Raw genomic sequence first — 12,437 nt, 5'->3', positions numbered from 1 at the left:
GCGGACCTCTCCGCCAGCAGCGGGAGCGCTCCCGCTGCTGGCGGAGAGGTGCCTGCATGCGGAAGCCTGCGCGCGCTGAGCTCAGCGCGCCCAGGCTTCGCGGACCTCTCCGCCAGCAGCGGGAGCGCTCCCGCTGCTGGCGGAGAGGTGCCTGCATGCCGAAGCCTGCGCGCGCTGAGCTCAGCGCGCCCAGGCTTCGCGGACCTCTCCGCCAGCAGCGGGAGCGCTCCCGCTGCTGGCGGAGAGGTGCCTGCATGCCGAAGCCTGCGCGCGCTGAGCTCAGCGCGCCCAGGCTTCGCGGACCTCTCCGCCAGCAGCGGGAGCGCTCCCGCTGCTGGCGGAGAGGTGCCTGCATGCCGAAGCCTGCGCGCGCTGAGCTCAGCGCGCCCAGGCTTCGCGGACCTCTCCGCCAGCAGCGGGAGCGCTCCCGCTGCTGGCGGAGAGGTGCCTGCATGCCGAAGCCTGCGCGCGCTGAGCTCAGCGCGCCCAGGCTTCACGGACCTCTCCGCCAGCAGCGGGAGCCAGCACTGGGCTCCCACGGCTTGCAGAGAGCTGCCTGTTTGGGGGCTGGGGTCGGGGGAAGCTCGGGCTTCCCCAACCCCGCGCCTGGGGGGGAAATAATTTTTTTCCTTTATTTCCCCCCAAAAAAACTAGGTGCGCCTTATGGGACGGTGCGTCCTATAGGGCGAAAAATACGGTAATAATAATCTTATTTCTTTTGGGAGCCTTAGAGCCTTTCAGTAAGGCCTCTTATGCAAATTCTGAAATGATGTGTGCCTTTTATTCCCATTAGTATTGTTACTGGGTATTGAGCCATATATGTGCACATTACATTAACAAAAGGGACAATAAATTACTCTGAGATTTAACAATTACGCAAAGGAACAATTACATAGGTAGAGGCAGTGAATAGTGGGGGTTGAATGCAACTAAGTTGTTCCACTAGGAGAAGCCAGCACAGTGAGTCCTCTAACAGGAGTCCTCCTGCCCCTCCTGAAATCTGTTTGGGAGGGTTGGGAGAAACCTCAGAACAGCACACAGTGTGAGGAGGGGAGAGATTGTTCCATCTGGCAAGCAGAAATACTTGCAATGCCTGAATGAGCTCCTTAGTGCAGCATTGAATCCCACCCTTAGACTAGAGCTCCATCTGCTGATGTAGAATTAGTTCTGCTTCAAACAACTTAAGGAACCCTTCTTTAACTTGAGAAGGCTGTTTTTTTAGGTGTTTTCCTGATTTGTTTGAGTGTGGATGTTTCTAACATCGTTTCAGTATTTAGAGTTCATAATTTAGCAGCTGAACTGAATGAGTGCTTGCATGATATGTGTTATTATACTTGAATTCAAAACATCACTTCTAAATTCAGTGGTCTTTTTAAAAAGTCATGTTTTTTAGTTACAGGTAGGTAGCCATGTTGGTCTGCCGTAGTCGAAAGAAAATAAAAAAATTCCTTGCAGTAGCACCTTAGAGACCAGCTAAGTTTGTTACTGGTATGAGCTTTTGTGTGCATGCACACTTCTTCAGATACACTGAAACAGATGTTACCAGACCCTTATATATAGTGAGAGGGTGGGGAGGGGTATTACTCAGAAGGGTGGTGGGAATAGGTGATTGACTGATAGGTGTGGTAAACCTGTTGGCGGCTGTTTTTTGGAACATTGATAAGGTCGTCCTGATTTATGGGCTCCAAAGGAGTCCTTTGTCATTCTGTGAAATCATGATGAAATTGAATGACCCAGTTGAGTTGAAAACATAGGTATGTGTGCTAAAACACATGACAAAATTTAAATTAGAAATCTTCAAGAGAGAACACTATGAATATAGAGAACAGTACCAAGAATTTGGTTGGCGCTAATTTTATATTCTGGATTGTTGGTATTTATTTTCTTGTGCCTGTTCTGTTGCAGCACATTTAATTTTGTAAACTGTATTAATTTTTTTTTAAAAAAGTGGGATAAAAGTAAAGTAAACACTTGTGCCTTTAAATTTGGCCCTGAAGACTTAGCAGTAAGCCTTACTCTTATTTGGGTATGAGGTGGAGAAGCAGGTTCATCAATTCTCACCATGATTTTCTGATTTAACAAGAATAGAAACTGGTTAAAAATATTGTTCTAGAAGGAGATGGAAGCTGCTCTGATCTTGAAGTAGTCGAATTTAGCAAGCTTGATTCATTGTCACTAGCTGCAGAGGCAAAAAAATTCCTTGCAAAAAGCTCTCATAAACCGAGGTCCTGTGAGTTATTATAGTTAATGTGAATGTGCTGCTTGCTGGTAGATACATGACAAAATCCATTGCCATCTCAGGAGCAGCAAACCTTGGCATGTTGTGTCATCTAAACTCCAGGTAGTTTTCTCTAAAAAAACTTTGGCTACCACTCATGGTTTGTTTGCATGGAAGCCAAACTTTCTGGTTTGTTCCTTGTGGCCCAGGTAAGGCCAAAGCAGACACTTTTGAGCAGCATGCCCCAATGTACTACTCCTTCACACTAAACCTTAGTCAAATGTTAACTATGGTTTACTGCAGGGGTTACCAGCATGGTACCTGCATGTGTGTCCAGAGAGGCCTTCCACTGTGCCCACAGAGCCACTTCCCCACCACACCCCTCCCACCCATGAAATATGAAATTAGGCTTGAAAGAAGCAGTCTGTTTTAGCCAATAGACTGGGTTTCAGTATGCGATTAGTTGCAGGGTGGCGGGGGTGCCCATGACAGTTTATCCAGTTTGCAGATGTACCTATGGGCCAAAAGGGGCTATGACCCCTGATTTAACATGATGTTCTAACACAGTCAGTGTGTATTGAGGGGCAGTTAGTAGCAGCAACATGGAGGGTTAATAATAAATGCAGCAGTCAAATTATCATGAAAGATCACTCAGGCAAGTTTAAAGTCTCTCTTAAAAAGAAGATAAGGTAGCCTGCTATCATGAGGCCATCAAAGGACAAGTAAAGTAAGTTTCCCTATGGAGAGAGTTGCATAGTTTTGATGCCACTGCCCCAAATTACCACTTAACATCCTTTAGAAGACGGAGACACAGAAACCCAGAACTCCAAGTGTGGGTGTTGATGGAGGCAGGTATGTTCATATGGGATGGGGGGAGCTGTTTCCAAGTCACCACTATTAAAGCTAAAATGTAGTCTGTAGTGTAGCTTTTTTGCCTTCCCTCCAAACGTGGTGTTGTTCTTTCTATATCTGTAAGGAAGAAATCATCCTTGCTTGCAGTTCTGTTACCAAAAAAAAAAAAGGAACTCCAGCTTTGTTTTTCTCTGTCAGAGGCTGGGAATATTTTTAGTGGGCTTCGTGACACAGCTGAAGATTGTTCATGTGACACACAGAGCAGTTTGCTTGTTAGGAGTCGCCCTCTCTTTCTGGAACATCCACTCAGAGCTCTGCCAACATGCCTAGGGTGCCCCTGCTTCATATTCTATTCATACTGCATTGGCAGGACAGAATTCAGTCTAACAAGGCTAGAGCAACATTCTGCTTAACCTTACTCTCTAGGACAGCATGTTCAAGCTAGGGAGAAGCCTTCGGCTTTACTGCACGTTCTTTTGCTTGTTTCAGAGCCAGCATGGAAACCTCGACATCCTCTTCTGATACAGTATGTTTTGTTACCCTCCCTTCTTTAGTGGCGCTTTTGCTAAAGTTCTAGTGAGAGAAAGCTCAACATGCAGATAGGCATTGAATACATGCAATGAAGCATTCCTTCAAAAGATGCTCCATTCATTTCTGAAATAGCTGCTGTCTGCTTTTGTTTTTTTTCATTCTGTCGTAGACTTACACTAAAGTCCTGGTTATCCAGGCTGATCGAGAGCATGAAATATGTCAGAAATATATAGCAGGCATAAACCATATTCATCATGTAGAAGGGTTCGAAAGTGGGAGGCTTGGATGAATGACTTTAACCATACCTTTTCTGTTGTTCATGCCTGCTTGGTCTGTTTTGGAACTGTAATGAGATGGACTTGAAATGGTTTTATGGTGGTGGTTTTTGTTCCATTTGTGTCATATAAATAGTGCCAGTAATAAATGGTGTGTTTGTGCACATTTCTTTTGCTTGCTTTTATGATGGAAGAATAATTGGGCATCATAAAGCTGCCCTTTTCTATGAAATAAATCATAATACAAAAGGTTCTTGTCCCTTTTCATCCTCATTAGAGCTGTTTGTAGTTATGCAAAGTGATTTCCCCCCCTTAGGGCTTTGAGGTCAGTCTTTGCTTTAGCAACAAACTGAAATTCAATCTGCATGAACATGTTAGAATTTCAGAAGGGTAAAGCATTGGTTTGTCATTGAGTAGCATTTATATTTTAGTTAAAACAGAGTTTGCCTCTCTTCTGTCTATCTAGATCGTGCATTTATTGGTAGTATTAACAGGCAAATATTGAATGAGGTACTTTGATTATGAAATTGGAATGTTTGGTCCTCACTGCTCTTAATATAGTAAAAGTTGGTTTCCTAATCAGCTTACGTTAGATCTGTTAATATTCCTTAACACAGCCATTTGAATGAACTTAAGAAGTCCTCCCACCTCCAGAGAGAATTTATTTCCTTTGTCCTATGGTTACTCTTTCCTTGTTGTTTGAGTTTGCAGAAAGTTTTGGTTTATTTGATTGTTTTTTTGTCAGCATGGCTGAATCACAGTTTGTTTGCTCAGAGGTTATAAAAGTTCAGTGGCTTGTGGCATTGTGCAGCTTTAAAGTCAGCTACCAGTTGTATCAGGAGATGCAAAAAATGGGGGGGGGGGTAGAGGAGTAGTTTCAAATAAGAAATACATAGGAATGAAAATAAGAGAATGACATACTGTATTTGTTCTCTGTGCTCTTGTTCCCAGAACAGAGCTGCTTTGTTGGGGCTTAAACAGTGAAAATAGAGAGCATTTAAAGTTCCTTTCATTTGCTGTGGAATGAGTGATAGGTAGTTAAAATACAATGCATAATCGTTGCAAATTAAAGATGGGTAGTAAGAGATTAAATTGGAAGAAGGTAACTATAACACAACAAACATTTCCAAAGCAGATTAGTCTGATTATTAGTGACTTCCTCAAGACCAGTGAATTTTGTGGGCCTGTGGGATTTTAACCCAAGTCTCCCTTGTCAAAACTCAACACTCTTATTTATCCATAAGACCACACTGATTTGCTGACATTTGCTTTCTAGCATGATCATAAAGTGATGCCAGTCACCACCTCTCAGTCACAAGGGTTCTTATGAGAATTGATAGAGATTGGGGGGGGGGGGGAATCAATTATACCACTTTGAGCTTCTTGGAGGTAAAAGTGGGATATAAATGCAGTAAAGAAAGAATAATAAATAAAACTTGGCAGACAGGAATACATTTGATTCTCAGTGGTTCCCACTAAGTTCTGTGGAATAAAGTGAGCAGGTTACAGTTGGCAAGTTTGTTGGAAGTGGCACAACCTGTTCTTTCGTCCTGTCCTGCCGGGAAGCAGTTCAGCTGGTTCAGTGATGTTCTTGAGTGTATTGGTTGCATTTCCACCCATATAAGTGGCTATAACTTCCTCTCCTAAGTATTGTGCTTAGGTGCATTGTTGTGGTTTCCCGAGGCACCTGGTTGGCCACTAGGTAAAGCAGAATGGTGGACCTTTGTCTGATCCAGTGGGACTCCAGTCTTGTGGGAGCAAGGCCTGTTCTTAATGCTTGTTGCCTCCATTGTGAGGAATCTTAAGGGCCAGGTAGTGGCGATGCAATACTGGTTGTGTAGAAACAAAGTACTGTACTGCAGTTGTCTCAATTTCTGGACCTGTGAAGAAAGCACCCACCACACAGGCATGTTGCGCCTCTTTTCCCCTCGTGGTCCCTACAATATACTGGCCACACACCCTGGCATTTTTTTAGAAGTTGATTTTGCCATCAGCCCAATTTATGTAGGGCATATACTTCATCTCTTATATTCATATCTGTCAAATTGTTTTGCTGCTTTTTGCGAATGCTCTGCTTCATGTATAAAAACCACCCAACCTGGCAGTTGGATCTCACGTACTGAAGGGACAGCATCCATCACTGCACTTGAGGATGGGCAGCTAGCTTAGGGGCTCAAGGCAGGCCACTGCTCCATCCTCCAGCACCTCACTGTTGCTTCCTGCCCTCCAGCATACACAGCCTGAGGTAGCTGCCTCATCCCACGTAATGTTAGGGCTGACCCTGAAATCAGTGGTACGGTTGCTTATCCTAACAACACCAAATTCATTATTCATTTCTACAGCTGCAAGTATCTACAATTCTTCTCTCCAGATGAGGTGGTTAGCAACAAGCAGTAGGATTTGTTTAGGGCCTGGCTTTATAATTATAATTATTTATTATTTACTCAGTTTGTATACTGCACTTCACCCAAACATCACAGTGCAACATGAAGATTGAGCTAAACCCCTGGGTGAACTGGAATCTGAATAGACATATTTCTCTTGCTGAATTATTGCTTTAGCTCATAAATGCTATGCATGTAAAGATATAGGTTACATTTGGTGTTAGTGGAGAGGGATTTATATATTTGCTGTTAGTAGAGTGGGTCATATAGCGTTCTGAAATGACATGCATTTCCCCCCCAAAATGTATATTGCATATAAAGAATGGCAGTGTTTTTAAGTGCTACTTTTTGTGTTTTATAGATTTTTTTTATTTGGTGTTGCATAAGCATCTGAGTGCTTTCATTTTGGAAGTGGAGAAATGTGGTGTATATCCTTAAAATAAATAACAAGTGCTGTGTACACTAGGGGCTTTCTTTAAATGGATTTTTGCTTTTTCTAGCATCATGTCACTTCCCTCCCCCCTTTTCATTCCAGAGCAAAAACATAATTTTTGTTAATACTGCAAGTATGAACATCTTTAAAATGTTCCCAGCATATGTTTAAAATTACCTATAAATTAATTCATGTAAAATCTGTTTGATCCACACATTTCTAATCATGTAAATATTCATAATATAAATAAGTGTGCGTTAACATTTGTGTTTGTGGCAATCTAAGATAAGAGTTTGATCTAAAAATTCACAATCCATCTATGAATACAGATTTCACAAATGCAATGTTTTATCTTCATCTGGAGTGCCCTCTGCAGGCTAAACTATAGCCAAACAGGATATGTAAAGCAAGCTTGATTTATTCAGTGTATTGATTGGTAAAGTGTGTTTTGTACCCTTAAAGGGGAAAATAAGCTTGGGTGGGGGCTATTTTGAGCATTAAAATATCTGATGAGGACAAAAGGATCCATCTCTTTCCCATGCTGTTGTTCCAGTTGCAACTTCTCAAGGCTGCTTTTCACCAAATATCTAGTTTGGCCAAGTTTATATGCATTGTAATTTGAGCTAATGCATATTTGAACTTCTTAAATGCATATTTTGGATACTATACAAGGGGGAGGTGGAATGCTAGGAGTGCATTCCCCAAATGTGGGGACAATTATAAGCCATTTTAAATGGAGCAAAGAAAGTAGATAGAATTGGGGGGCAAGAACTCTCAGTCCTACAATCCATCACACTAAAATATCTCCTTTGTTTCAGTTCTCTAGCAGGAACAGTACTAATGCATATATATATATCCATTGGACAAAGTCTAGTGTCTGCAATAAACCCTGATATGCATGCAGACTGGGCTAGGAATGTTAGGTTATCAAACTGGAATAAATTAAATATGGATTAAAATATATGTGTTACCCAGTGTGTTCTCTAGCTTTTGCTAGTATACGTGCTGAAACAGACTTTGTTTGAGTGGTTCTGTGGTCAAATAGAGATCCTTCTGATTAGTAGACATCTCTACTGCTATGAGGGTGGCAAACCACATACCACAATTAAACAGCACTGAACCAGTGTTTGGTATCATTAAAGACTTCAGGTGCTGGGGAGCAGTTGGAATTTGTAAAAAATTATCTCTCAGTTATTAGCTTATTTAAATAAGTTCATGTGAAGCTCATCAGAGGTCCTGCCATTAACCTTGCCTCCATTGCTACGGGTTTACACGCTCTGTAGTATAGTAGGCTAGACTATTCTGTTGTGGCAAGAGTCCTGTTTTCTTAAGTTCTCTTTCAGCCTAAGTGATACCAGGGTTTAAGCATCAAGACTCTAGGTGTAAGTGGTCTTGCCTGGGTTGCAAGCCGATTAGCAAATGTAGATGGTAAGTAAGCATTTCACATTCTGAATAAATCAATATAACAGTGTACTTGATAATGAGGCAAGCTTCCTGTTTGTAGGTAAACTGGTGAGGACTTGGGTGAAGAAGCCCAGCTGAACCATTGACAGAGTTCCCTGAACCAGAAATGAAATTCTCCTATGTTAGAAGTCTTTTCTTTCTCTATTTAGTTTCATAGCTGTCAACTCTAGCTGTATAGCTAGAAATAGTAAATCTGCCAATGATTTACTTGAAAGTAATTCATCCTAATTACTACCTTTTTATATTGTAAGCTAATTTTTGTTTGTAAAAGATAAGCAAAAATTAATCCACAACTGATCATATTGAATGTATAGTTGTGCAAAACAGGCATGTTTTGTAAATTGGCATAGATGTATTTGCCATTCAGAGGTGAACTTGGGGCTCCATAAATCCCATTTTATCTTGTAATCTTGTGGGAAATGAAGGTTCAGTTTAAATATTGCTTTTGTCGTGTGTGTGTGTGTGTGTGTGTGTGTGTATTCAACATGCTGTAGAAACTACTGACATAACTTCTTGGCTAAGGAAATATACAAACTGTTGCCTTTGTTTCCAGAACATGTGACAGAAGTAGAAGTACTTAACCAAGTGTATATTTTTTATTATGCTAGATGTCTTAATTGTATTCAGAGTTCATATGATGAACTATGACTAATAAATGAAAAAAAATGTTGTTAGCATGCTTGCTGCGAAGCAGATCTCTATTATCTACACTTTTGAACCCCTGAAGGCAATAAGTGTTTAAAGCAGATAATTACATTAAGGTTATAAAAAATACTTGATTTTCGATAACATGGTATCTCAGCTGAAGAGCCTTGCCTCCCACAGATATAGAATCATAGAGTTGGAAGAGACCACAAGGGCCATCGAGTCCAACCCCCTGCCAAGCAGGAAACACCATCAGAGCACTCCTGACATATGGTTGTCAAGCCTCTGCTTAAAGACCTCCAAAGAAGGAGACTCCACCACACTCCTTGGCAGCAAATTCCACTGTCGAACAGCTCTTACTGTCAGGAAGTTCTTCCTAATGTTTAGGTGGAATCTTCTTCCTTGTAGTTTGGATCCATTGCTCCGTGTCCGCTTCTCTGGAGCAGCAGAAAACAACCTTTCTCCCTCCTCTATGTGACATCCTTTTATATATTTGAACATGGCTATCATATCCCCCCTTAACCTCCTCTTCTCCAGGCTAAACATGCCCAGCTCCCTTAGCCGTTCCTCATAAGGCATCGTTTCCAGGCCTTTGACCATTTTGGTTGCCCTCCTCTGGACACGTTCCAGTTTGTCAGTGTCCTTCTTGAACTGTGGTGCCCGTATCGTTGGTTCTTTTCTCATGTAAACCATGACACCTAGTCCACACATTCAATGGTCCTGTATCCAAATTTTGGGTTGGGCCCCAGCTTGACGGTAAAAGCAGTTTGATTGTAGAATGGACTCCCTTGGAAGGTGGTGGACTCTCCTTCATTGGAGGTTTTTAAGCAGAGGTTGGATGGCCATCTGTCATGGATGAACAATATGACCATTCAAACATATGGTATAATATTAATAAATATGCCCACAAATGTGTGTTTGGCCTAAAGAGAGGTCCCAGGTAAGAAAAGCCTGAAGACTTCAAGGTGTATTTCCTGGAACTTTTCACAATGAAAGATTCCAAAGGTATATACATGCTAAAGGTAAAGGGACCCCTGACCATTAGGTCCAGTCGTGGCCGACTCTGGGGTTGTGGCGCTCATCTCGCTTTATTGGCCGAGGGAGCCAGCGTACCGCTTCTAGGTCATGTGGCCAGCATGACTAAGCTGCTTCTGGGGAACCAGAGCAGCGCACGGAAACACCGTTTACCTTCCTGCCAGAGCGGAACCTATTTATCTACTTGCACTTTTATGTGCTTTCGAACTACTAGGTTGGCAGGAGCAGGGACCGAACAACGGGAGCTCACCCCGTTGCGGGGATTCAAACCGCTGACCTTCTGATCGGCAAGCCCTAGGCTCTGTGGTTTAACCCACAGCACCACCCGTGTCCCTTATATACATGCTAGTCTATGGTAAAAAGGAAAAGAAAAACAAAACAAAACACCAGTGACATTGTAAAGATACCAGACTTAGATAAAAGCTTTCATTGCAATAAATCTGCTGTTCTTTCGGGTGTCTCAAGATTCTGGTATTCTCCCTGGAACTGTAAGAAACTGATTTGGTTAATAAGCAACTTGTATTATGCAGGTTGAGTTCATCTCCTGCTCATAGAGAGTGGCAAGCAAAGCAAATAATGTAATTGTCATGGTGATGAAATTTCAAGAAGAGATGTGACTACTTTTGTCTGATAAATTACTAGGGTTGGTTCTAAGTTTCCTGTTATCATGATGTCTGCTCCTTATTTGGGGTGTATAGGGTGTTAGGGAAGGAGTACTAACATTGGTGGGGGACATGTTGTGCTCCTTTGGGGTACTTTGTCCACCTTTGGTCCCCACGCTGCACTCAGCTCTCACCTGTGGTGATAAAATTTAGTATTTTGTTCAGAGTTAGAGATAGGTATCATTGGTTCTTGCAACCACCGATAAAAACTTCGCCACTTCTGATTTTCTAGCGTTTGTCTGGTCTTCCAATAGGAACCTCACATAGTGAGCCTCTGATTTTCCCGGGAAAGGTACCAGCAAGGGCAATATCAGTTCAACCCTGGCTTGCTCATATTTCGCACAATGCAGCAAAATATGTTTTATAGAATTGATGTTGTGGGCACACGAGCAAAGTCTGTCCTGGTAGGGAACTCCTCTCAACCTGCCATCCAACACTGCAGAAGGAAAGACGTTTAGTCTGGCTTTGGTGAATAACCTTCAATAATTTGGTACTGTCAAGTTTCTAATGTAACGTGCCCATATTGTACTCCTACAGCCAATGGACTACAGACTGCATGTGATCGAGATCACAAGTCACTCACTATGTGTATTATCCCATAATCCTTGATTTAGTGTTTTTAGGATGCCTTCATAACCCAGGTAAAAAAGATGGGGGTGGAGGTGACAGACCATTAGAGGTGGCTTTTCTAGCCATGGTTTTCTGCCATTTGCTGACAAACTCCTCTTTGGTCAGATGTTGATACAAACTCTTCCCTAGATCAAACACTGAAATCCTGAGCCAATGTTTTAGGGCACCCCACCATGCTTTAGTTGAGATTGGGCATTCACCAGATTCTAACACAAGGATGTATGGAGTTGGGGACGCAGTTAGGGACCTGTAGCAGAGATCGTAATTTTTTTGCCTGAAAGCCGTCTAGCTTAGGCAGGTCCCCATTGTGCCAGACATTTGCAGCATAAAGGAGTTAGGAAATGGATTTTGCGTTGAAAACCCTTAAGGCTGCTGGAGCATACAATTGCTCTTAAATAAAAAGGCAACTCAAATAATTAAGGAGATGGAGCAACTTCCCTATGAGAAAAAAATCCAGCATTTGGGACCTCTTAGTTTAGAGAAATGTTGCAATGTTTAATGTAGACTGTGATAGTGTATGTAAGCTAATTTTTTCTCAACGATTAGTGTTTTTGCAAAGAAAAAGACTATAAAAACATTTCTTACTTTATTTTTTTTAATCAAATTATGTTCCATGCTTTTTAGGTGCCTTATATGGTTTTCATGTGTTGCTGCTTTTTTATTTTTATTATGGCTAGGGGGCTCAAAAGCTGGAAGTTGCATGGGCCTCTCTGGACCTCTGAGGGCCTGGTCCAGTGGCAAATGGTGATGGGTGAACCCCCATCTGCACATGCGTTGGAAGGCGGTTGGGAGACAGGTGTGTTTTATCTGCCAGTGCAGTAAAATATGGTTACCCTCTATAGGGATATTCTTCGGTCTGATTCTGAATATTACATATAATCTCATCCTTCAATTATATCCCCTTGATCTTAACTTGTCTTTATTATAGACAAATCAGAGGTAGCCAATGTGGTTCCTTCCAAATACTATTACGCTACAGTATGTACCATACCTAGCTTTCAGCTTGAAAATTGTAATCCAACACCATCTGGAGGGCTACCCCTGGAATCAATGTTTTGCATAAAATGAACTTATAAAATTATTTTAGCTGACTTTTCTGTCTTCTGCATGTTGTTCACATTTTGAAATTTAGTATCCCCTTTTTCTCTCCTCTTCTGGGTGTTTGTTCCTTGCAACAATATATAAAGAAACAGTCATGCATATCGTTCCCCCTACCCGTACTGCTGTTTTCTTCCATTCATAGTGCTTTTCCCCAGTTACATAACAAGCTGCCTTTTGAAGGGCCATGCATTCCACAAATAGTTATAC

The 12,437-nt window shown here is 42.0% G+C and overlaps 1 protein-coding gene across 5 annotated transcripts in view; it reads left to right on the top strand.

Moving 5' to 3' along the window:
- TMCC1 (transmembrane and coiled-coil domain family 1) overlaps positions 1-12,437 on the top strand; it is a 107,246-nt gene that overhangs the window by 65,764 nt on the left and 29,045 nt on the right. Inside the window, exon 1 of one of the 5 annotated variants that reach the window (XM_083429048.1) lies at positions 3,348-3,596. The exons of the other annotated variants lie outside the window; for them this stretch is intronic. Coding sequence (XP_083285174.1) covers positions 3,567-3,596 — 30 coding nt within the window. The 5' untranslated portion in view covers positions 3,348-3,566. Of the gene's footprint in view, positions 1-3,347; positions 3,597-12,437 lie in introns of those variants that run through there. 5 annotated transcript variants of the gene reach the window in all.

The sequence above is a fragment of the Podarcis tiliguerta genome (assembly GCF_965153285.1).
Source record: "Podarcis tiliguerta genome assembly, chromosome: 2".
NCBI classification, from domain to species: Eukaryota; Metazoa; Chordata; class Lepidosauria; order Squamata; family Lacertidae; genus Podarcis; species Podarcis tiliguerta.
Note: the sequence above shows the minus strand (reverse complement) of the source record. Positions and strands in the feature narration are given on the sequence as shown.